The 25,777-nt window shown below is 51.1% G+C and overlaps 1 protein-coding gene across 1 annotated transcript; it reads left to right on the top strand.

The window, feature by feature from the left end:
- The first annotated feature begins 230 nt into the window (after positions 1-230).
- Positions 231-24,371, top strand: LOC117051773 (serine/threonine-protein phosphatase 5). The gene is made up of 13 exons (XM_033158426.1): positions 231-375; positions 5,937-6,178; positions 7,751-7,898; positions 11,639-11,760; positions 12,980-13,045; positions 14,969-15,067; positions 16,594-16,699; positions 18,036-18,178; positions 18,282-18,369; positions 20,307-20,347; positions 20,941-21,119; positions 23,563-23,644; positions 24,211-24,371. The coding sequence occupies exons 1-13, from the start codon at positions 246-248 to the stop codon at positions 24,271-24,273; spliced, it is 1,509 nt and encodes a 502-aa protein (XP_033014317.1). The 5' UTR covers positions 231-245; the 3' UTR covers positions 24,274-24,371.
- The last annotated feature ends 1,406 nt before the right edge of the window (positions 24,372-25,777 follow it).

The following is a 25,777-nucleotide window of genomic DNA, read 5'->3' as shown; positions in this document are numbered from 1 at the left end:
CGAGAGAAGGGAAACCACCAGGATTCCTCTCAGGTTCAGTTCTGCGCATGGGCGCCAAGCGCCCCCTCCTTTTTCCACCGCACGTCAGTCAAGTGACGTCCCCGCCAGCTCCGCCCCCCCGCTCCGCGCTCTTTTCCCGCTAGGTGCCTGTTTGCGACCGCCGCGCTTGACGGCTGGTGGGCTCTCTCCCCCTCCTCCCTTTGCTCGCTGGTTGTCAGGGCGGCTCGCTTTACGGCCCGGCGGCGATGGCGGAGGGAGAGCGAGCGGAGAACGGCGGCGGCGGAGGGAGCTCCGGGCGGCCGCCTCAGGAGGGCGAGCCGGGGGCGCTGGAGCGGGCCGAGGCCCTCAAGACGCAGGCCAACGACTTCTTCAAAGGTAGCGCCCGGCAAGGAGGAGGAGCCGTGAGGGGAAGGGGGCGGGGCACCTTGAGGGAGGCAGGAGAGGAGGGGGCGGAGCCGGGAGGAAAAGGGGCGGAGTCGGGAGGGGAGGAGCCGTGGGGAAAGGGGCGGGGTTTGCCAGAGGGGAGGAGCCAATGAGGGGCATCTGAGTGAAGAGGTGGCTAGTGGGAGGGCTGGGCTGCTTGTGGGGAGGGGGCTTTTTGATTAGAGTTTCCTCTAGGGAGTTGGGGGTCCCAATGTGGGGAAAGAGATGTGTGGGGTGGAGTGAGTGAGGGGCCTCCTGTGCCACCCATGTGGGGTTGTTGTGTGAGAGAGGACTAATGAGGGGGAGCATTAATAATAATAATAAAATTATTTATTTACTGCATTAATTTCCTGCCTTCTCCAAAGAGCTCAAAGTAATCTGCATGGCTCCTCCCCTTCACCCTCCCACGCTTCCCGTCGAACCCCCACAACAACAACAACAACAACAGCCCTGTGAGGTAGGTTAGGCTGAGAGGCTGCAGCTGGCCCCCAAGGTCATACCCAGTGAGCTTCCTGACCGAATGGGGATTTGAACCCTGGTCCTAGTCCAGAGCTCATAATCCAAGTGCCATATTTTGAAGATCAAGAAAGAGGACACATTTGCCAACTTCTGCTTTTAACTATGGATCGCTGTGGTGACTCTTATTTTACACACCTGTGAAAAAGAGGACGTGTACTGGAAAAAGAGGACATATGGCTCCACTGGCTCCATTTGATGGAGGATGAGGATTCAAGGAAGATGTTCCCTTGGGATGTGTGTGGGGAGGGGGGCTCAGCCAGTGAGGGAGAAAGTATGAAACCTGTCCTGGGCTGGTTGTCCACAAGAGGGGGCTCATGGGGTAGAGGGCATAGAGTCATAGTATTGGAAAGGATCCCAAAGGTCATCCAGCTCAACCCCTTTGGCTGAGCGGTGAATTTGGCTGCAACAGCATCCCCCTGATAGGACAGACAGCTCCTGCCTTAGAAACTTGCAGTAAAAGGGAGTCTATCGCCTTCTGACGTACATTATTCTGCTGTGGAATAAGCTCCTGCTGTCAAAAGGCTCTTTCCAGTCTTTAATTGGAATCAACCATGTTTGTAATTGGAACCCATTGGATTTTGCAGCAGCAAAGCGAAGGACTTAATTTTGGCTTGGAAGGAAGAAGAGTCCTCTTTGGGCAGAGCAACTTATGGGAACACAGGTCTGCCTACAGTGGCTTCCTTGGAAGGTTTTAGGGATGCTTATCTGTGGTTCCATGGGGGAGAAGAAGGGTAGTTAAAGGGACCATGTCACCTTGGACAAACATGTGAAGAGGTATGTGCTTCACATGGCGAATTAAAGGTGAGATGTGTTGGGCAGCCGGGCAGCCACCACTTCCCCTGCATCATGTAAGGGAACAAATAACTGTCTGTGACTTGAATGTGTGAAATTAGCCATACTTGGGTTCTTGATGTCCCCTAGGTAAGAAAAACGCCAAGCAAATTGCAGGTTAATGGTCTTCCTTCCTCCTTGTTACATTAAACCTGTTAATTGCAAGCAAGTAGGCTTTCTGCTTTCCATCCCATGTCACGTGGTCTGTCCACTAGAATGATCTATTTGGGGGGGAAAGCATTGTGATCAATTTGCAGGATTAGCATTCAAAGGGATCCTAATCTCTGGAGGTGGCAGCAGATTTGCAGAGTTTTGCAGGCATTGCTGCACAGCAGGCTGGATCCACAGCACCCAGTGAGGGAGTAGATGGCCTTGTTGAAGAGGTTTTCTCCCCAATAACTTTCTTAGGAGGGTTGAATCAAAGATGAATGGGGAAATTCTGGCTGAGTAAGTGGTGGAGGTGTGTTTGTTTAGGAGAGTGTAAAGGAGTGACCCAAATTATTAGAACAAGTGTGATAGCTCAGGTGTAGAACATCTGCTTGGTGTGCAGAAGGTCCCAGGTTAAATCCAGGTAAAGGCTGGGAATGTCTCCTGCCTGAAATCCTGGATTGCCACTGCCAGCCAAGACTGGGCTAGATAGACCAATGATCTGACTTGGTCCATCTTGCCATTTTGGGATATGGCAGAATGGGGTTTCCTTCAAGTAGGCCTCTATGAGCTCTTGTTATTAAGCCTCCAACACCTTCCTTGAGACCTGGCTCTTAAAGATGGATTTGGGAGGCTTTTCTGCCTTCTTGCAGCCATGATGCTTAACCTTTCATTGTGCCCTCGGGTCACATGATGACCAACTCTGTAATTAAACAATCCAGGCCTCTTGGACTCTGTTTCATTTGGTAGAACCTCTGCCAACTTTCAGAATATGGTTCTCCTTTAATGCCCTGAAACAAGATGTTTTTACAGCCTCGTAATTCTGGCTTCTACGGAGACAAGTGATGGCAGCTTCACATATATGGAAATGGGCACATTTCTGTTTATTTTCTGGAGTAATTCTGTCTCTTTATATTTTGTCAAAAAAAGCTGCGGTAACTTGCCCCACATTCACATGTTTGGTTATTTCAGTTCAGCAGAGCCATAATGTACTCTTGGTTTCTGTCCCCACTGGCATTGCATACATAAAAAGCATAACTTGTAATTTGTTGGGGGAAATTTGATTGTGTTGTCGTCAGTCTAGCATTATTTCCACCCTAGTTCTAACTTTAAATCCTTAAGGCAAATCAGAATCTTTGCTTCTTGCTGAAATATCTGTTAAAAGTTCAGCCCTTCCACTTTGTCACTCTTTATCACCCTGATTCTGGGTACAGAAAGTTGTTTAATGGCACAATCCTGTCTACTCAGAAGCAAGCCCCATTGGCAGTGTTAGAAATTAGCTGGGCTCTAGGTGCATTTTGTGGCTTGCATGGGTCTATTTGTGACCACATGGAGATTTCTGGATGCCATCTTGGCTACTGATATCTCCATCTGGCTGGTCTCTCCAGCTTTCTTAAGCAAGTAAGCAGAAGAGTTTATTTAAAGAGGAGTATCTTTGTCAATGAGAATGTCCCCTCCTAGCTGCCCCCAAGAGAGAGGAGTCATCTCCTTCCATAATTTCATTGGCCTCCAAGATCTGTTTAACAGCTCGTTCCTATGCATGCGCCCAGTGGGACTTGCTCCTAGGTATGTGTGTGCATGGTTAAAAATGATTTAAAGGAAAAATAAGCTCTGGGGACAGGAGTGGCTCCTGGTTGCCTTTGCTGTGGAGAGAGCAATAGCAAATGCTGTCCCACCCTACGTTGACACTCGTTTGAGGAAGGGGAACCAGCGCTCTCCTGGAGTGCCCAACTGAAGCCCTTTCCAGGCTGTGAGCAGAAAAGCAAAGCAAGGAGCGTTTTGGGCGCAGGACGTTGGTACACTGCTTGTTGTGCTGTCCAAAGCTCTGCATCCGTTGGCATTTTACAGCTCACCAGGTTTGTGGCTTAGAGGTGGTGGATCAGTCTCATCAACCTTTCTGTCTGGAGGGGGCCTGAGGATGGTTGTTTGTGGATGACTTTACACCTGAGAGTGGGCCAGGTAGTTGGAGTGAGGAGTGCTGCTCTGTTACTTTTCCTGAACCTCAGCTCCTTTTGATACCACTGCCATTGGTATCCGCCTGGATTGTCTGTTGGGGCTAGACCAGGGGTCCCCAAACTAAGGCCCGGGGGCCGGATGCAGCCCAATCACCTTCTAAATGTGGCCCGCGGACTGTCCGGGAATCAGCATGTTTTTACATGAGCAGAATGTGTCCTTTTATTTAAAATGCATCTCTGGGTTATTTGTGGGGCGTAGGAATTCGTTCATTATTGTTTTCAAAATATAGTCCGGCCCCCCACAAGGTCTGAGGGACAGTGGACTGGCCCCCTGCTGAAAAAGTTTACTGACCCCTGGGCTCTTTGGAGGCTCTTTGGTGGTTTTGCTCCTTCCTGGACGGGCATACCCAGATGATGGTGAGGGAGAGCTCTTGCTTTTTGCCCCTTAGCTTACGGGGTTCCAGGGGTCTGTATTGTCCCCCGCGCTCTAACATCAACTTGAAACCACAGAGGGGAGTCATCCAAAGGTTTGGGCTTCCATTTCACCAACATGCTGATAACATGCAGCTATGCCTTTCTTGTCCATCTCTGATCAGGTTGTGGGAACCCTAAAACCATGTCTGGGGGCTGCTTTGAGATGGGTGAGGGCAAAGAAACAGAGGTTGCATTCATGCAAGAGGGAGGGGCTGCAGCTGTGGAGGTTTATAGTGAGGCTGGATGGGGGAATGCTCCCCCAAAAGACCCACCCACCTCTGCAGTTTGGGAGTAGCCAGCGGTCCATCTTACCAGCATTGCAGTGTGGGGAGGGAAAGTCTGCGGTGTGGACATAATAGGAACAGCGGAAACACATGATGACTGGAGCACCTGTGGATCTGCCTTTGTGTTTCTGATTCTTTGGCGATAAGGAACAGGGTTGTAGATGCCTTATAGATGCCTCGGGGCTTGAGTAGCAAAGGAAGTTGCTACACAGTCATGTGTCTGCTTACCATACAGCTATCATCTTGGTCTAAAACAGCTTCCACCAACCTGATGGGAATCATACTCCCATCTGGAGGCCAGCAGCTTGGGGGAAGTTGGTCTAAGCTATTAACGTATTGTCTAGAGGTGACCTTGGGTCATGTTCAGGCCAAGGTCAATGCCTTTCACTGGCTAGGAAGGTAACACCAGAAGGGAGCTAAAATGTGGGTTCTTCTTTAAAGAAGAATCATAGAATTGTAGAGTTGGAAGGGACCGTGAGGATCATCTAGTCCAACCCCCTGCAATGCAAGAATCTTTTGCCCAATGTGGGGCTCAAGCCCACGTCCCTGAGATTTAAGAGTATCGGGCTCTACCGACTGAGCTAAATGCACTGTGTGCCTTTCTGCTTGAACATTTAGGTGAATTGCACCAGAGTTAGGTCCCCCTTCCCTGGGTGCCTCTTCCAGTCATGGAGGAATGTGCATTTTTGTGCTTTTATATTTTAAACCGCCCTGTCATCCTCAGATGAAGGGCAGTATTGGAAATTTAATGAAATAATAAAAGCTCGGCATCTGTTTGAATCCATTGCTCCGTGTCCGCTTCTCTGGAGCAGCAGAAAACAACCTTTCACCCTCCTCTATATGACATCCTTTTATATATTTAAACATGGCTATCATATCACCCCTTAACCTTCTCTTCTCCAGGCTATAGAGGAGGGTGAAAGGTTGTTTTCTGCTGCTCCAGAGAAGCGGACACGGAGCAATGGATTCAAACTACAAGAAAGAAGATTCCTCCTAAACATTAGGAAGAACTTCCTGACAGTGAGAGCTGTTTGGCAGTGGAATTTGCTACCAAAGAGTGTGGTGGAGTCTCCTTCTTTGGAGGTCTTTAAGCAGAGGCTCGACAGCCATCTGTCAGGAATGCTTTGATGGTGTTTCCTGCTTGGCAGGGGGTTGGACTGGATGGCCCTTGTGGTTTCTTCCAACCCTATGATTCTATGTTTAGTTGCACCTCCAGGCTCCGTAGCCAAAGGGTTGCTTCTGGCGACATGCGTTGGCTCCCTGATAACAGCCGTTTCCTGCCTGTCCTCCCCTCTTCTCCCAGCAAAGGACTACGAGAATGCCGTGAAGTATTACACCCAGGCTATTGAACTGAACCCCACCAACGCCATCTACTATGGCAACCGGAGCCTGGCCTACTTGCGGACGGAATGCTACGGCTACGCCCTGGCCGACGCCACCAAGTCCATCGAGCTGGACAAGAAGTACATCAAAGGCTATTACAGGCGGGCCACCAGCAACATGGCCCTGGGCAAGTTCAAGGCAGCCTTGCGGGACTATGAGACGGTAAGCGGGGTGGCGGCTTTCTCCTCTTGAGCATCTAGGGTTGGCGCAACCGGGGTGGGTGGGTTTCATGTTGCTTCACACAGGGCTAAGCTTGCAAAGCCAGTGTCAGCTTTGAATAATTCCTCGGAAGTCCACAAATCTTGGCTCGGCTTTCTAGCCAGCCATTATGTATGGACAATGCCAGGCCACCACCACCACGACCCCCTTCCTCTCCCCAATCCTGCTACTCAAGACAGAAGACTTGGGGAGGAGCGTGGCCTTTTCTCATTCGCATGAGAGTGTGGCAAAGGTATGAAGTAGCAAAGGAACCTCTTTTGAACAGCGTAGCAGATTCCTGATGTTCCTTGTTCTCCAAGCTCCAGGACAGAGTGAGAGAAGACACATGCCCCCCCCCCACTAAATCTTCTTCATTTCACTAAGAATTGCCCGGATGGCATTATTTTTCTGGGCAAGATGGGGAAGTGCTATTGTGATTGGCCACCCAGTAATTGGCTTTGTGGAGTGCTGACAATAAAAGGTAAAAGACCCATGGACGGTTAAGTGCAGTCGAAGGCGACTATGTGGTTGCAGCGTTCATCTCGCTTTCTGGCCGAGGGAGCCAGCATTTGTCCGCAGACAGCTTTCCGGGTCATGTGGCCAGCATAACTAAACCGCTTCTGGCGCAATGGAACACGGTGACGGAAGCCAGAGTGCACGGAAACGCTGTTTACCTTCTTGCCGCAGCAGTACCTGTTTATCTACATGCACAGGCGTGCTTTCAAGCTGTTAGGTTGGCAGGAGCTGGGACAGAGCAACGGGAGCTCATCCCATTGCGGGGATTCGAACCACCGACCTTCTGATTGGCAAGTCCAAGAGGCTCAGTGGTTTAGACCGCAGCGCCACCTGCGTCCCCAGCCCTGACAATGGTCAGAGACGAAAGGAGTATCAAGTTCAGGACAGAATATGCAGGGTTTTCGGGGTGGGGAATGCTCTGTCAATTTATCCCCTCAGGGGTGCTAAGAGTGGGGAGGGGCAAAACCCCGAGGTAAATGTAGATGGCCTCCAGTTTCAGCAGAGTGATATAAGCCCACCCTATCCATTAGCTCAGCAGCTCAGGATTGCTCATAAGCATTCCATTTGCTCAGAGGTTTTTAAGAGTGTATGTCAGACAAGGCCTGCGGACAGGTGGAGCTGCCTGTTGTTGGTTGGAAAGGTTTCGGCAAAAGATGGAGCAGATTCAGCAAAAAATGGATGCAGTTCCATGTGCCAACGCAGTGCGTGTGAGGACATTGTATGTTTTTTTTGTGATGGAGAGCAAAAGGAGGGGAGAAACGTGTCAAAGGAGCTTGTTTATAACCTGACTTCCTAGGCCGCATTTCAGGACGGTTTACAATACCTTGTAAATATGCAGTAATAATTGTAATGCAGCATAATAAAATTGTTACCCGCTTAAAACCGCATTTTGAGAAACTGGTGTTGTGCACAAAGGCTCAGTCATGAATTTACGAGATTCCCAACTTGTGGGTGATGAATATATATATATATATATATATATATATATATATATATATAAATTCCCTCCTCTGCCCTCAGGTTGTCAAGGTGAAGCCGAACGACAAGGATGCTAAGATGAAGTATCAGGAGTGCAATAAGATTGTGAAGCAGAAGGCTTTCGAGCGGGCCATCGCCAGTGACGAGCACAAGCGGTCTGTGGTTGACTCCCTGGACATAGAGAACATGAGTGAGTTTGTGGCGGCTGTGGCAGGGGGAAGCTGTTACAGTGGGTACTGGGGGGGTTGACTGGGGCCTGACTGGGGCAAGGTGCTCAAGATGCAGCTGAAACCCAGAGGGAAGCTTCCAAGCTTCCGGCTAATCCACATGAGACATCTTCAGCGGGGCTCTAATCAGTACCCCATTGCTAAAGTTTCAGGCATCAGCCGTTCTGACGGGTGTTTTAACATGCTCTGTGCGGAGACCGAACCCTCATAGTAATGTTCACAGGCAAAGAGAGGGCTGCAAGAGGCAGGAACAAGCCCTCTGATGGCGTGAAAGATGTGCCACGGGGCCCAATTACCCAGCATCCTTTGCGTAGTCTCTGATTTGGGGCACGGCTCATGATCGTATGTATCGTCTCCTGTGCTCACTGCTCTGAATTGCTTGTCTCCAGTTTCTTCCCAAGGCTGTGTGCTAGAGTAGATCTTTTAACTGCTGGACTCGAGCCCAGTGGTTCTCAGACTTCCTGTGCTCGGGAGTATCTGCTGTGGCACTCTTGCATATTGCAGGGGATTCTGGGATATACTCCAAGGTGCTCACACAGGACTCTAGCATTGCCCTGCGTCAGGGCTGGAGTCAGACGCAGGCCAGCAGGAAGACGCAGAATCGGTTGTCAGTGAACCCAACTCTTTATTCAAGGAAATGGCGTACAACTCGGCAACACTTCCCAGCAGGTCTTGCCCCCATAGAGCAGTTGCCAGGACTGAATGTTCCTGCCTTCCACCCACTCTAAGGCTCCTCCTCTCCCAGAAGTTTCCCAAGCAGTCTCAAACTGTGTCTGCGCACCTCTGGTCTCTGTTCTGCCCCCCCCCATTATTCTGTGCATTCTTGTCGCAGCAGGAGAGGGAGACTCCCTGAATTCTCCTGCAGCCCCTTGACCCCCCCCTCCTCTGCTTTAGCCTCAGAGCCTGAACTGCTCCCTGTCACGGGTTCCTCCTGCTCACTAAACCCTGTTGTTTCTTCAGTATCCCAAGGCTCTGAGCCATCCTCCTCTGGGATTTCCCATGGGGGTTTTCCGGCTGGTGCCTCCCACCGCTCCTCCTCATCCACCCAGTCCCTGACACCCTGAGTGAATAGAGGGTGTGCTCGAGAAGAGGCCCACTGCCTTCACCCCGGCAGAAACTGCAGGAGAAAAAAAAAAAAGGTTACGGCAGGCAAAAGTATCTGCCGTTACTGATCTTTTCACTAGGAAATCCTGGGGATTGTCTAGAACTCTGTCTGAAATAGGTTTCCAGAGAGGCTTGAGATAAGGCCCAGAAGGAAAGAGATCAGGCTTGTTAGAAGTCAAAAAAGCAAAGGCAACGAGGAGGTCTCTTGACTTGGCGCAAGGCTAAGGTTGCTGCTTGCAGCCACTTCAAGCTTCTGTTGGATGGAACCCCTTTTTAGCTAGTTTGGACCCCTGCTTGTTATGGTCTGGATTGGGAGCCGCTGCCATCGTTGGGCAGCACCACCTCCTCATCCCACCACCCCTCCTTTCCGAGGGAGCCCTGCCATCCTCACGCTGGTGACTAATGCCATTTCGCACGGGAGGCTGCGCCAAGGTTTTTCTGCCAGCGCCCGAAATAGATCAAGATCTCTGATCATAAATAGATCCCTGGCGTGGAGAGGCTTAATCAGGTAAAATAAATAGACTGGTCTTCTCCTCTGCGGGCCAGCTGTTGGCACGAGCTGTGTCCCTTAATCTCACTGTCTGGACTAAGCCACTGCACGGTTTCATCCTGGACGCCTGTGGATTCTGCATTCAAAGCTTTTTTCTGCAAGCAAGGGCCTTCCTCGCGCCTCCTGGCATTTGGAGCAGCTGGAGGGGAAATTGCTGTCCCTGAAGTTTGGCAGTTCAGCCCGATTAGCGGAAAGGCAGTGGCAGGCTTTTCAATTACAGGAAGGGAACCCTGGCAAGACACTTTGGTTTTGCAGAAACGGTACTGTTCTGAGGTGAACACGCAGACACTTGCCTGCCTCCACCTCGGGCAAACAGTTGGTAGAGCATGAGCTCTTAATCTCAGGGTCGTGGGTTCGAGCCCCACATTGGGCAAAAGATTCCTGCATTGCATGGACTAGATGATCCTCATGGTTCCCTCCAACTCTACGTTTCTGTGATGGTTTCTGGGAATCAGGTGTCCTGCCCACACTCTGGAAAACCGGTAAAGCAATATGCTGTAGGAGAGGGTAGCCTCTGTCCCAGGGAACAGTCAGGTGCTGGGGGTGGGGTGGGGTGTAGCAAGAGACTCCTCTATGATCAGTAACAGCGGTGGAACTTTTCTGAAAGTTGGAGTTTCCGTCCCGCTGACTTTACCATTTCCCTGCAACATGCCGCTTCAGGGACGCGGTGTCCCTTTGATTCACAGTGGTTGAATCATAGAATCATAGAGTTGGAAGAGACCCCAAGGGCCATCCAGTCCAACCCCCTGCCAAGCAGGAAACACCATCAAAGCATTCCTGACAGATGGCTGTCAAGCCTCTGCTTAAAGACCTCCAAAGAAGGAGACTCCACCACACTCCTTGGCAGCAAATTCCACTGCCGAACAGCTCTCACTGTCAGGAAGTTCTTCCTAATGTTTAGGTGGAATCTTCTTGAGAGGCCCAGCAAGGCAGACTGGGACCCTCAGTGCACCCCCTGGGCTGCCGCTCGCCTGCTTCGATCAATGGAATTGGCATGACCACAGGTGCTACATAATACCCGTTCCACGCTTGTAAGAATCTGACCGTTTAGTGTAGCCTCGCTTGCGCTTTGGAACTCCCTGCCTGTTGATGTCAAGCAGTCGCCTTCACTGAATTCTTCCTGGCACCTGCTAGAAACATCCCTGTTTAGTCAGGCCCACCCAGATGCTTAGAAAAGCCGGTGTGAATTTTGATCTGTTTTTGTATAGGCAACGACTGTTTTGCATGCGTCGGTGGAGCCCACCTAAGCCTGCTCCACCCTGTTCTGGCCCCCCCCCCCCGGCCCCTGTTATGTCTCCTTTTCTGGCCACTTCCGGGGATAGCATGATGCGCATGTGGACAGTCACGAATCAGTTGGAGGCACCTAACACAGTCGTTGCCTGTATTTTAACTCACTGTATGTTTTGATGTGTTGTAAACTTTTCCCGATTTAATGGTTTTTCCTTTTTTGTAAACCAGTTTGAGGTTGCTGGGTTTTTCTTTTTTAAAAAACAAAACAATCAAGCGGTGTATAAATTTAATGAAATAAACAGAGACCCAAGTTTGACGAACGGTGTCCTAGAACATGCAGCACGCAGGGCTTTCCTCAGCAGAGAAACTGACACGGATGGAGGATCTTAAAAATAAAAATAAAAAGCTTTTGAAAACCGCTGGCCTTTTGGGAAGAGAGACTTTTTTCCCTCCCTCTCCCTTATGTCTGAACAGAAGGAAGGAAGCACAAGGAGGAATCATGCACTAGGCCTCCCGAGATCATTGTCTGAGGGAGGGCGATGATGTGCCCAGCTTTGTCTACTTGGAACTTTTCAAAACTCTTCTGCCAGAAGGAAAAAGGCTCCCAGGGCAGCTTGGGATGGAGCCGTTTGTGAAAGGCAAGCGGCCGGCGAGGGATTGAACCTGCAGTTGCTTACCTGTAACGCAGTGGGTGTTACCTGGGCGGCCGCTTGGGGTGCCAAGGGGCAGGCGGACTCCCCCCCCCCCGGCATGATGCTAGGCTGGCCTTGTGTTCGCGTGCTGCCTCTCCACCCAACTTCCATCTTCCTGCTTCCCCAGCTATTGAGGACGAGTACAGTGGCCCGAAGCTGGACAACGGGAAAGTGACGCTTGCATTCATGAAGGAATTAATGCAGTGGTACAAGGATCAAAAGAAGCTTCACAGGAAATGTGCCTATCAGGTAACTCATCCTCCTCCTCTTCTTCTTCTTCCTCCCTTGAGAGCCGCCCCCCAGGGCTGCAGAAACACTGGGTTCTCTATACTCTGGCCTGGAGCTGCAAGAGGTTGCTCTAAGGGGATCGTTGCAGCCTGCCCGTAATTGAAGGCATATCTCATGCACAGTGTCAGTACATATCCCAGCAGGCCATTGGCACTTGTGGGCCACAGCCACGTGACATTTCCGCCGGGTACGTGTTCATTTAAATGCCTCCCCTGCTCTTCCAAAGGAGGCCAGGATGGCAGACAGCAGAACAGGCTTTTCAAATCATTAAGGGCGTTTAAAAACAGTCGCTGCGCATATACTCCCAGCTAATAATTTCAGGGTTAGGAACGGTATCTTTCGGCCCGCAAAACGCCTGAGTGAACAGGAATGTTTTTCGATTCCTCCTGGGTGTCGTTAATGAGGGAGACAGGCGCGCCTCACTAGGGAGGGCGTTCCACCAACGGGGAACGGCTGCTGAGAAGGCCCTGTCCCAGGTCATCTCTCAGCGGTGCTGGCCGGGGCTGATGGGAGTTGTAGTCCAAAACCTCCGGAGGGCAAGAGGATGGCGAAGGTTGATCTAAGCTAATCCAAGCCATACCCACTGGAAGCCTCGACTCTTCTTCCCCGTCCCGTCCCCCCTTGGTGCAGTGGTTAGAATAGTGGTTCTCAAAGGGTTTGGAAGGTGAGGCTGGTGGGAGGATTCAAGGACAATCAAAGAAACATTTAAACATTTCAGTATAGGATAGGATAGTATAATTTTTTATTTTTTTGCAGAATATGTATTTCTTGTCAATTAAAAATTTAGTGTGGCGCAAGCAAACTTTTATGTAGTAGTAGTAGTAGTACCCTGCCCATCTGGCTGGGTTGCCCCAGCCACTCTGGCCCAGAGGAAAAACATTTGAGAACCACTGGATTAGACTGCTTGTCAGACCAGGGTTCAGATCCCCACCCGGTCCTGAAGCTCCCTGGGTGACTCTGGGTCAGTCACTGCCTCTCAGCCTAGCCACCCTCAGAGGATAAAACGTGGAGAGGGAGAATCATGTACGCCACCTTGAACTCATTGGAAGAAAGGTGGTATATAAATGTGATAATAATTTGCATTCATCTTTCTTCTCTGCCACCATGCCTGTATGTGCACTCTCTCTCTCTCTCTCTCTCTCTCTCTCTCACTAACTGACTTCTCCCTTCCTCCTTGCAGATCTTGGTGCAAGTGAAAGAGGTGCTATCAAAACTCCCCACCCTAGTAGAAACTACGTTAAAAGAGGTGCGTGTCTCTGTGCCAAAAACGTTTAATTTGAAAGCTGCAGGTCTGGGCCTCCCTCCTTGACATTTCTTCTTCTTCTCAGAACTCCCCAGTTGGGGGCAGGGTAATATATTTATTGATTTTTAAATAACGTTATAAAATTCAAACCAGAAGAGAAAAGGAAACATACAAAGACTAATATCTTCCAAGCAAAACAAACAAACAAAAAAATTCCTTCCAGTAGCACCTTAGAGACCAACCAAGTTTGTTCTTGGTATGAGTTTTCGTGTGCATGCACACTTCTTCAGATACCAAACAGTTCCTCAGCTTCCCTGGATTACAAAAAGACAGGGACCTGTCAAAAAAAAATTTCACTCCAGAATACTGCTCTGTAGATGCGCAGGGCAGTAACCAAGCCTTCTTCAGTCATTACATAAGACATAAAATCAGTCAAAATAATCTGGAAATCACCTGCAGTCTTACTCTTTTTCCTTCTAGCCTGCTGTCCATGAGTTACATTTTTCCATCAAGGCCTGGGAGATCCATTCTGCAAATAGATCTCCAGGTTTTCAGAACTCCTTGAACTGCCCGGCAGTCATTCTTTCGAAAGCGTCTGCGCTGCATCCCATCCTTAAGAACTTTTAACGTTCCATTAGCTTGAGAGTATGGTGAATCCCTGGCCATATGATGCCGGGATTCCGAGAGAGATCACGGCTCCCCAAGTGATCTCTCTCTCTCGCTACACACACACAACACACACACACACACAGAGTGCAGCCATGCCTTGCTTCGTGACTGCTGTCCCCATGAGCCACCACGGCAGCACGAAAGTTTATCCGCATTACAGGCTCAGACTGCTTATTGCTGTCACCTCTGCTGTTCCTTCCGAGGAAATACTGGGAATAATCATGAGAGCTTAGGGCCCTCTTGCGGGTTTGCCAGCAGATTTGAAGTGCTGTCATTCTGCAAAGGAGGCCAGAACAGTTAAAGGAGTCTGGGTTGGCGTACACCGCCTGCAAATCCTGTGTGCCACCCATCCCTTTAAAGCAGGGGCGGGGAGTGTCCTGGGTTTTCCAGGCACTGATGGATTCCCAGCTCTCCTCAGCCCTGGCCAGCATGGCCAGTGGTCAGAGTCCAGCAAGGCACTTCTGCGCAGGTTCACCACGCAGGGGCGTTCCTAGCCCCTTGGCTGCCCGGGGCGGGAAGCCAAGAGGCACCCCTGGGGGCGGGGGCATTGCGGTGCGTGTGTCATGACGTCATGACGCACGAACACACTGAGACGCCCCGCCCCCGGGGGATGCCGGGCGGGGGCTTTGGGAGCCTCTGTGGGCTGCAGAGACTCCCGAAGCCGCCGCCCGGGCCCCCTCGGGGGAGCGCAAGTGGGGCAGGGAGAGGGGCGGGTCAGCGAAGAGGGGTGTCACCCGTCTTTGCTGGCCCGCCCCTCTCCTTGCCCCGGCTCGGCAAGCCAGTCAGCGGTGCGAAAAGCTGCTGGAGGGCGGGGGATATTTTCGGCGCTGCCGGGGCAGAGCCGCAGGGGCGGCCAGCGAAGGGGGTGACACCCCGACTCACTGGCGGCCCCTGCGGCTCCACCCCGGCAGTGCCGAAAATAGCCTAAAAAGAATTTTAAAAAAAGTAAAAAAAAAAAAAAACACCAGTGGGTGGGGCCGCCCCCCGATCTGTCACCCCCAGCAGGGGCGCTGCCCGGGGCCCTCCGCCCCCCCCCCCCCCCGCGACACCCCTGTCACCACGTCAGCCCTATAGTGCCCTGCATAGATTTCTTCTTGCAGGAATGTCTTGTGTGGGGAAATCCAAAGAGTGAGAGGAGGAGAAGCACCCAAAAATAGTTGGTTATAAATAAGCGTTATCTGGCTGAGCTTCACGCCTCTTCCCTCTGTTGTCTTACTCTGCCTCCCCACCCCACCCCCCGCTTCTTTTTTGTTCCAGACAGAGAAAATCACTGTCTGCGGAGACACCCACGGACAGTATTACGACCTCCTGAATATATTTGAATTGAACGGGCTGCCGTCGGAAACGAATCCATATGTATCCTTTCTTGCCACTCCTCCAGGGCCGCTGTAGGCCTTGTTCATCTGTTTCTCCTCCTCCTTGGGTGGAAAGGGAACTGCGCTGGTGGGTTCCTGGCAGGGGACGGATGGACGGACTTGGGAAAGGGAGAAACGGCGGGGGACCTGGGGAGCAAGGAGCGGCATGTGCGACTTCCGGCAATTCCCCCTTCTCCGCACACCCAGATGTGAGGGAACCGGCCTGCTGGGGGCAAACGCTTCCTTCCATCCGGGAAAATTGTAGGCCAGTTTGTAGAACTTCTGTGTACACCTGAATTTATCGGGGGGAAAGATCTTGGAGGCTGCCACCTTCCCTGCAGACCTTTTCTCGGGTGCGAAGATCCGCAGAGGGAGCCATCTTGGTAACTTTCAGAAACCCCCAAAATTTCAAGGTGTGTGTGTGTGTGTGTGTGTGTGTGTGTGGTGACCCAGGTGAGGGCCTTCTCTGTGGCAGCCCCTTAGTTGTGTGACTTGCACCCACCCACCTTGGAAGTGCGTCTGGCATCTTCACTATACAGCTTTTGGCAGATGCTGAAGACACACCTCTTTGACGCCTCAGTTGTGTTTTTTTCAGGGCCCACCCAATTCCAGTGGCTGTTACTTTGCTTTAACCCACTTTTAGTACTGAATTTTGAATGGCCGTATCCCACCCTGGGACCTGCTGATTAGGGGCTGGTTAAAAAAAATGTGTTGCTGCTTCTTAATTAATTTGTTATGAATTAAGAAGTAACGCTCATTCTCTGCCACTCCCCTAATTTTGGGTGTGGGACGTTTTGGGCAATGTGAAGACTTCTGAGCTGGAAATCTCACTTGGAAATGCCCTCTTGCTGCCATGTGTTTTGTCCATACGTGCTCAGATTTCTCTCTCCGAATGTGAAGGGTAGAAACTTTCCCCTTCCTTCCCCCCCCCCCTTTTGCTCTCCCCACCCGCTGTTGTTGCTAATGAACGTTGAGGCTTCCAGGAATTCTGTACAGGCTCCTGGGATCCACATTCAGTCTGCAATCCTAGATGCCCTTACTACAGAACAATCCCCCCCACGAGCTCATGGGACTTACTTCCGTGTAAACATGCCTAGGTCTTGCTTTCGGAGCTTGCTTTCAGAGCCTCGCTAGAACCACGGGAGCTGGAATGCTCTGCAGGTTCATCCAGGTGAACCTCTCTCCTCCCTTTCATTTTGTATTTTTGCTGCGAGGGCAGGATCCTTGCATAGCAACGTTTACCTGCTTTTGTCATTGCTCCCTGAGCTCTTCTGAAGCCACGTTTGGCTCCTTTCATTGTCACCCTCTGTCCCATCACGGCAATCTATCCTTCAGTTTGTGTTTACCTGTCTTGCTTGCCCTCCCAAGAGCTCTAGACAAGGTGTGGCATTTCTTGGGGAAGAGATGTATCAGATGACAAGAAGGAAGTTGGGGAGGGGGTGGGGTGGGAATCCACATGGACCCGCCATGGAAAGGCTGCATTTTTACGGTTTTTTTTCCTTGAGCACAGCTGCTTCCCCACCACAGATATTCAACGGGGACTTTGTCGATCGTGGCTCCTTCTCCGTGGAGGTGATACTGACGCTCTTTGGTTTTAAGCTGCTGTATCCGGATCATTTCCACCTACTTCGAGGTAAGAACATCAGAAGAGCCCTGCCGGATCAGGCCATTGGCCCATCTAGTCCAACATCTGCCCAGCCAGATACCCGCCGGAAGGCCGCAAGCAGGATTTGAACCTTCTTCCCCTGCTGTGGTTTCCAGCGCCTGGTATTCAGAAGTCAGAATCTCGTTTCTTGTGATTTGAATCCTCCTCCTTCCTTTCCTTTATCAAATGCTTTTAGGAACCTCCTGCCACTCGCCCTGCCCCACGTATATGACTTTAGAAGCCTGGCACTCCTCCCACGCCACCCTATGGCTTTCCGTGTCGAGCTTTTTAGTGTAACGAACCCACATTCCCGAGCTGCTTGCTGAGTTCATCCCTGACGGCTTTCCTCTTGAGATTGTGTGTCTCTCCAGGGCAAGGGGGTGGCTCTAGCTTCCCTGCTTTCTTTCGTTCTTGGGGGAACCTTGGTGGCTGTGCTCCCTCTTCCCTCTTGAAGGCAGCGTGCCCCTGAACGCCACCTGTGGGGAAACTCGGGTAGGGTGGAGAGGGCAGTGGCCCTCATTCAACCTGCTTGCGAGCTTCCAACATGCATCGGGTGGGCCACTGCGAAAGCAGGATGTGAGAGCAGGTGGGTCTTTGGTTTGCCGCAGCAGGCTGCACTACACATTCCCAAAAAGCACAGGGCTCCATCTTCTGAGATGTTGCAAAACAGTCGCCTCGTACCAACCCTCTTTGCTCCCTGGCACTCTAGACAGCTGTGACTTCCCCCAAAGACCCCTGGGAGCTGTCCTTTGTTGTGGGTGCTGAGAGTTGTTAGGGAAACACCCCCCCCCCGTTTCCCCCTCCCAGAGCTACAGTTCCCTGAGTTCATTGTCATTGTCTTTTTGGGCTGTGTGGGTGATGAAGGGGAACCATACCGGGGTGAAGGCATATTTTTTTTCTAATACTTTCTTAGAGCTTCTCAGAGTGGCTGGGGCAAGCCTGTCAGATGAGTGGCATGACGACGACGACGATGATAATTAATAATAGAGTCGTACAGTGCCTTGGTTTTTGAATGTTTTGGCTCCCGAACGCCGCAAAACCCGGAAGTGACTGTCCCGGTTTGCAAACTATTTTTGGAAGCCAAACTCCGCGGCTTCCGATTTGCAGCAGGAGCTTCCTGCATCCAATCAGAAGCCACGCTTTGGTTTCCAAACATTTTGGAATTCAAACAGACTTCCGGAACGGATTCCGTTCGACTTCCAAGGTACGACTGTAATGTCATCAGCCCTGGAAGTTTGTTGGTGGGAGGGAGAAGCCCTTTCCTGCAAACTCGAACCAAAATCCCCCTTGAATTTTGGCCTTTTTAATTCCTCCTGCTCTCCAGGGAACCACGAAACGGACAATATGAACCAGATCTATGGGTTTGAGGGAGAGGTCAAAGCCAAATACACAGCCCAGATGTTTGAGCTCTTCAGCGAGGTCTTTGAGTGGCTACCTCTGGCGCAGTGCATCAACGGCAAAGTCTTGGTGAGGAGCCGGCAGCTTGGGGGGGGGGGCTGCAGCTCAGCTGAGCACTCTTTGTGACCCTTGCTATTCTTTCTCCTCTTCTCTCCCCCCTCGCCCTGGATAGATAATGCACGGTGGCCTCTTCAGTGAAGATGGCATAACGTTAGATGATATCAGGAAGATCGAGAGGAATCGGCAACCTCCAGATTCGGGTGAGCGGTGGCAGGGTCAAAGGGCTGGGGTGGAATGAATTGCCTGGTGGGGATTGGGTAGCCTTGTGTACCCATAGGAGCAAAGCAAGCTGCCTTACAATGAGCCAGACGCTTGGTCCATCTAGCTCCATATTGTTTGCACTGACTGGCAGCAGCTGCCCTCCTACCTGGAGATGCTGAACCTGGGACCTTCCTCGTGCGAGGCAGGTGCTCTGCCCCAGAGCTACTGCAGTGGAGGGTAAGGCTATCAATGCTACAAGCGAGGGAATAGTCACCAAAAGAAATATTTGTTGATTCATTGCATCAGGTGTTGGTCGATCAAGCCAGAGTTTCCCAAACTTGGGTCTCCAGTTGTTTTGGGACTACAACTCCCATCATCTCTAGCTAGCAGGACCTGTGGTCAGGGATGATGAGAGTTGTAGTCCAAAAACAGCCAGAGACCCACGTTTAGGAAACTCTGGACTAAGCGATTTAAACGGGCATAAATTTGCGCAAACTGTTCTGAGCCACAACGAAAGCAGCTCTCTCTTTTTCGAGGATGCACAGGTGTAGCGTGAGTCACGGCACACACCATCTGAGAAGAGGCATCCCCTTCTCTTCCAAGAGCACCTCTCTTAAGATGGCACTTGCCACTTGCACTTAATTTATGGCAAATTATTCGGAGGGAACGAGGGTGGCTTTTCCTGCCGTGGAGAAGGGGATCTTGGATGGGTTGTCTCTCCCACAAACTCCACCAGGATGCTTTCTGAAAATTAGGACAATCTTACCGCCCTGTGTGGGAGGACAGCCCTCCCCCCCTTCACTTCCTTCCTGCCTAGCAGGTTGCGGTTGCCCTTCTTAGAGGGGGGAAATACAAATTTCCTGCCTCAATTCACTAGTGGAACCTTTTTGTTAGTTTGAACCTTTTGGGATTGACTGGCGAATCTGACCGATGTAGTCATCTAAAAGTTTTAGGCTTGGCTGTCTGTCTGTTTTCTCCACCCACCTACTGTCCTGCTGTTGCTTCGCTGTTTTTGAGGAGCAGAAATTTGGCAGGTGAAGCTTTCCTGGCATAGAGACAAATGTGATGGGGAAGACTGCTGCCAGTCAGCTGCTATTAAGAAAGAAAAGCCATGCTTGGAGAGGGAAGGAAAAAAGAGGTGTAAACCCTAGATCTGAGCAGATTAGGGGTAGGGCAGAATGCCTGAGAGTTGACTCATAGAATTGTAGAGTTGGAAGGGACCCCGAGGGTCCTCTAGTCCAACCCCCTACCATGCAGGATTCTCAACTAAAGCATCCATGGCAGACAGACATCCAACCTGTACTTTAAAACCTCCAATAAAGGAGAGTCCAGTAGGCTGGTGGGAGTTGCAGTCCAACATCGCTAGAGGGCACCAGGCAAAGGCAGGTTTAATTCTGTGATTAATGGATTGATTGAATTTATATCATGCCCTTAACTCCCCAAAGAGCCCAAGATAGCAAAACAAAAGCAAAGCAAACATTTGAAAACTGGTGAAAGCATTCTCAGAACGACTGCAATTCAAAACAGCTAAAAGCAGTTACAATTAAGAACCATTCTTCCGCCCAGTGACCTTAGGGTTGCCCAGAACAGTAGTTTTCAGTCACCAAGTGCCTGGGTGCAAACAGGGATGTTTTCAAATTCCTCCTGAAAGTTAACGATGATGGCGAGTCTGGCGCACCTCACTAGGGAGGGCATTCCACAACTGGGGGGCCGCCACAGGAAAGGCCCTGTTACGACTCAGCACCAGCCAGGCACACACCCCCCCCCCCAGTGGTGGCACCACCAGCAAGGCCTCACCTGGCAATCGCAGAGCCCAAGGTGGTTGATCGGCAGTCAGCTGGCAGCCAACACTGGTGCCCACCAGCCACATGCCTCGCTTTCTGTGTCTGCATTCCTTCCCGCTCATTTATTGAACTCTCCTCCTCCTCATTTGCAGGCCCCATGTGCGACTTACTCTGGTCAGACCCTCAACCCCAGGTAGGTCTTGCTTTGGTGAGACTCGTGAGCTGCATGCCCGTTGCTCCATGACTACGACGTCTCCTCTTTCAGATGCTTCTTTGATTTCATTCTTCATCTCGAGATCTCCCTGGGCATTTTGACCGGGTGGGGAGGGACAGTAGCATTTCCCCGGGACTAAATTACACTTGGGGACTGGTATCCCCTCTCACAAAGATTCTGTGGAGGAGTCTGCCCCTTGCTGGGCTGAGTGCTGTCTTCGGTGTACAGAGCAGCACCACCTCTGGTACGCCCTTCTCTATCCTGCCTTGGGTCCAGCTGCTTTTGGACTACAGTTCCCATCATCCCTGACCACTGGTCCTGTTAGCTAGGGATGATGGGACTTGTAGTTCAACAACAGCAGGAGACCCAAGCTTGGGGAATTCTGCTGTAGAGTTTATATCAAGAGCTCTTCTTTTTGCCTGGTTCCGTCTCCCGAGACAGATGGATGCCAGTGGATTTCTTGGTGTCGCCTGCATACTGGGCACCCGAAACACACACACACACACACACCCCAATCTCATTTTTATAAGACTGCCGTTGCACCAAAGAGTGTCTTTCTCTCCTCCACCCAGAACGGCCGGTCCATCAGCAAGCGTGGCGTGAGCTGCCAGTTTGGGCCCGACGTCACCAAAAGCTTCCTCGAGCGCAACCAGCTAGATTACATCATCCGCAGCCACGAAGTCAAGCCCGAAGGGTATGAGATGGCCCACGATGGCAAGTGCGTCACTGTCTTCTCTGCCCCCAACTACTGGTGAGTGTGAGAGGGGGCACACTGCCGTGGCGGTGCTCTACTTCCTACTTTTTATGTATAAACAATTTTTATTAGTTTTTTGTTGTTGTTCAGTCGTTCAGTCAGGTCCAACTCTTCGTGACCCCATGGACCAGAGCACGCCAGGCACGCCTATCCTTCACTGCCAAACTCATGCTAGTAGCTTCGAGAACACTATCCAACCATCTCATCCTCTGTTGTCCCCTTCTCCTTGTGCCCTCCATCTTTCCCAACATCAGGGTCTTTCTCAGGGAGTCTTCTCTTTTCATGAGGTGGCCAAAGTACTGGAGCCTCAACTTCAGGATCTGTCCTTCTAGTGAGCACTCTGGGCTGATTTCTTTAAGAATGGATAGGTTTGATCTTCTTGCAGTCCATGGGACTGTCAAGAGTCTCCTCCAGCACCATAATTCAAAAGCATTAATTCTTCGGCGATCAGCCTTCTTTATGGTCCAGCTCTCACTTCTGTACATTACTACTGGGAAAACCATAGCTTTAACTATACAGACCTTTGTCGGCAAGGTGGTGTCTTTGCTTTTTATTAGTTTACAATTACAAAAATCCAAAATACGCCTCGTTATATCCATATCAAATCACAATACCAAATCAAATACCAATTGATCAAATATCCAATTGTGTAATTTTGGTGGGCCCCCCACGTGCTAGAATTACAGGTTTAATATTTTTTTAAAAAAAATTCTGCTTCCAAAGTCTTTCTTAATCTAGCTGTATTCCAATCATAATAATAGTCCCTTATTCAACAGCTGCAATATTTATGGCTTCTATTCGTATTAACGCATCCAATATTTTATTAGTCCACAAGTGAAGATCTATATCCTTACTGCTACGTGTAATAATTATTTGTCCATATTTTTTCCTCTTTCTTTACCAAATATTAATCCATTATTCCCAAAAGTCCCATTTCGCTCCAGCCGTTCTCTCTCCTCTCAGTTGTAGTTACAGGTAGGTAGCCGCGTTGGTCTGTCATAGTCAAAACAAAATAAAAAAAATTCTTTCCAGTAGCACCTTAGAGACCAACTGAGTTTGTTCTTGGTATAAGCTTTCTCAGTTGTAGTTGCAATATAAATACATCAGCCTAGGGAAAGAGTTAACTGGCAGGTGGTGCGCTACTTCCTGCTTGGACGGCTGGGGCAGGAGGAGAGCCTGGCGGCTGGGTCCAGTCTGGCCTGTCTAGTCCAGGATCCTGTTCTCACAGCGGCCGGCCAGAAGACAGGAAGACCGCAAGCATGGCCTGAGCACAAGAGCCAATCTCTGCCGCGGTTTCTGGCAACCAGCATTCAGAAGCATTTGCTGCCTCCGACAGTGGAGGTGGGACTTAGCCAACAGAGGGTGATGGCAGCCATTGACCGGAAAGCAGAGGGTACTGCTTGGAAGGCAGACTGGTTGAATGCAGAGGAATGGTGGCAGGAGCCAGCTGGGGAACCCCCAAGAAAATAAGGCTCCGAGCCTGGGGAGCGGTGGTGGGGCAACATCGAGGGGTCACAAGGGAGAAGGCTGGGAGGAGAAAGTGTTGGAAGCTGGAGGGTTAACAGAGGGAGAAATTGAAGCAGGAGGCCAAGAGGCAGAGACGAGTCAGAATGGCAAAGGAGCCAGGGGGTCTTTCCACCTCTGTTTGCTGTGACAAACTCTTCTCCCTATCCCTTGTCTCCCAGGACCAGGAGAGGCATGAACAGAGCGGAGGAGAAGTTAGCTTCACGCAGGCACAGTCTCTGATTGCTTGGGGGGAAACCTAGAGAGGAGGGGACTTAGCCAGCTGTAGGGAGGCGGGGATTTTCAGTCTCAGCAACTGCTTCGTGGGGGCAAGAACTGCCAGAGATGTAGGCCTGGCCCTCCTGTGCAGATCCTTATTCGTGCTGATAAAAAAGTTAACTCCAGCTTGCTCAGTGTGGCTTTCTGCTGGCTCGCTCCTGTCCAGCAGAGAGAGGTTGGGAGCTCTTCTTCTTTAACAAAGGCTGCCTTCCTCGGAGAGGGACCCTGGAAGCCGCCTCAGGTTGGTGGGACGCTTAGCCAGCTGCTATCTGCTTTGATAGGCAGCTCCTCTCCAGGCTCTCGGGCAAAGAAAGGCCTTAACCTGAGAGCCTTTAAATCAAGGATTGAGAGCCCTTTTCAGCCAAAGGGCCATGTTCCTTTCTGGGCAGCCTTTCAGAGACCACATGCCCTAACCCTAACCATACTTGTAAGCTTGGCAGTGCCCCCAAATTTTGATCCATCGCTCCTCTGCTTTGGGTCTTCCTGTTGTGCCTTTTACCGGCCTGTTAGCCCCCATAATGTGCAAACTGTTAATGCCCTCCCTTGATGGCGCTCCACGCCTTTTCTGGGGGGGGGGGGGAGATCCTGAAAACCCTGAGGAAAATGCTGCCCTAACCCTCTTCTTCCCACCCTTTCCTCCCCACCTTCTCTTTCCCAGTGACCAGATGGGCAATAAGGGTTCGTACATCCACTTGCAAGGCTCAGACCTGCGGCCGGAATTCCACCAGTTCACAGCAGTGGTGAGTCCTTCCCCTACTGGAACGATGCGCTTAGCAGTCGCGCACAGCTCTCAAGTGCGCCTGCACCAATGCCCCAACTCCCTCTCGGCCCCCTTCCCGGGGATCTTGCCACGCAAACAGGCCTTTAATCTCAGGGCTGTGGGTTCGAGTCCTGCAATGGGCAAAAGATTCCTGCACTGCAGAAAGTTGGACTGGATGACCCTGGACGATCCATTTGGCCAAATCTGTTTGTATTCACAGGCGTGTGCGCATGCTCAGGAAGCAGCCGTGTAAAAACATTTTACGCTGTCCATTTCCTTCACCCTTGTTTTCGTAAGAAGGCGTAAAAAATATTGTTCACGCTGGTATCACTGGATCAAGTGTGTCGGTTTTGTTGAACCAGTTAAACCAAAAAGCCTTAATTGGACTTGGAACAATTTGCTACAATTCTGAGTGGTGCTTTTGATGGGGCAGGGGGCACCGGGGAGGAGTTTATGGAACCAAGGGGACGGGGACCTGATTTGGGGACCCCTGCTCTAGAAGGGGGTGCACCTTTCCTAACCATACTTCTCCTCCTCCTTCCCCAGCCTCATCCGAACGTCAAGCCAATGATGTATGCCAATTCGCTGCTGCAAATGGGGATGATGTAAGCTGCCCTCCACCTCTGCCAGCTTGCCCCCCCCCTTCTTGCCAGGAGACCCCTGCGCTAGGCAAACAACAAATCCCCTCCCTCCCTCCCTCCCTTTTTTTTTTGGTTACATTTCCTTCCGACATCAGCCTTCACTACAAAGCAAGGGACGTTTGGGCAGGTGGGGTGGTGGTTAAGCCTGAGCATCTCCTGCAGGGTGTGTGTGTGTGTGCTGAGGACTGCATCTGTAATACCCCCACCCCCAGAAGGCTGGTACTGTCCCAGGGCGACCCTCTCCTTTGCTAGCGTTGTGTAATGCGCACAGGCAACATGAGAAAACGGCAGCCGGAACGTTAGATAACATTTTTTTTAATATATTGGAAGACTGTTATTTATTCCTCACCTACTCTGATTTTTTTCCCTGCCCCCCCCCCCGGCCCGGCTCTCCATCTTTTTCCAGCTAATTCTGCAACCCACCAGCCTAGAGGAGTGGGGTGGAGGTTGAGGGCTGCCTTGGGCAGCCTCTCCCCTGCCCCTCCTCCAGCTGATGGCTGTTGTCTCAGAAGATTAGAAGCTCGACTCCGTTAGGCATGTGCAAACACACCCAACCCCTGCCACCTTTGCCGGAGGAAACTGTTCAGTTTGCCCAGGCGCTCAAAGCTCAAGAGGAAGAGCTTAACCGTTACCTCTGCCTCTTTCTTGTGCCCCCTTGTCTTAGCGACAAGGGATCTGCCATCTCTGGGCGAGGATGGCTTCTCAGCCCAGCTGCCCGCCAGCTCCAAACTCTTCCGGGGTACTTTGTTGGTCCTATCATCATGTTCCCAGCTAGCCTAAGCCGAAAACCTCAGGAGAATGTGTAGCCTCTTTGCATGTTTGTGTGTGTGAATTTTTCCATCCTGATGCCAGCCAACTGTGGATTAGCCTCAGCTGGGCTATTACTGGCCACCTTCCCCAGCTCAGTACAGAGCAGGGGAGGGGGGGGGCTTTCTGGTAATTTTGGGGTGGAGACAGGAAGGTGTTCAGAAAGGGGATTTGGGAAGTGTGTTAGGGCTGACCCTTGGCTTTCGGGGCCCCTTCATTCCAGCCTCGCAGGGATTGTTACGCGTTCCGGGGAGGGGAAAATTCATCTGGGCATTTTTACGACTCTCCCGTCTTTGAGATCTGCAGGCTTTGGGGATCCGTTTGTCCGGGGAGAGCGGGGGTGGGGTGGGGTAGACTAAACACCGCTTCTGGGGCTTTGATCCTCTCGAGATCCTTCTCGACCTCTTTCCTGTGACTGATTTGGAGGGATCACTCCTATAGTCCAGGATATGCTGCTGATGGGATCTCGGGGAAAGTCAGGGTCCTTTCTCTAGGGGGGGACCTTCCAATTCTGAAATCGCACAAGCTCGGTTGAGAGAGAGAGAGAGACCTCAGTCTCATTCGGGCAGCGGAGATGAGCAGAATCTGCCTTGTGGCTCCTGGTTTCCTCCTGGGTGGTTTTATTTCCTTCCCCCTAGCTCGAGCGTTTTAAGTTTTCGTCGCCA

This window comes from Lacerta agilis, chromosome 8, assembly GCF_009819535.1.
Source record: "Lacerta agilis isolate rLacAgi1 chromosome 8, rLacAgi1.pri, whole genome shotgun sequence".
Lineage (NCBI taxonomy): Eukaryota > Metazoa > Chordata > Lepidosauria > Squamata > Lacertidae > Lacerta > Lacerta agilis.
Note: the sequence above shows the minus strand (reverse complement) of the source record. Positions and strands in the feature narration are given on the sequence as shown.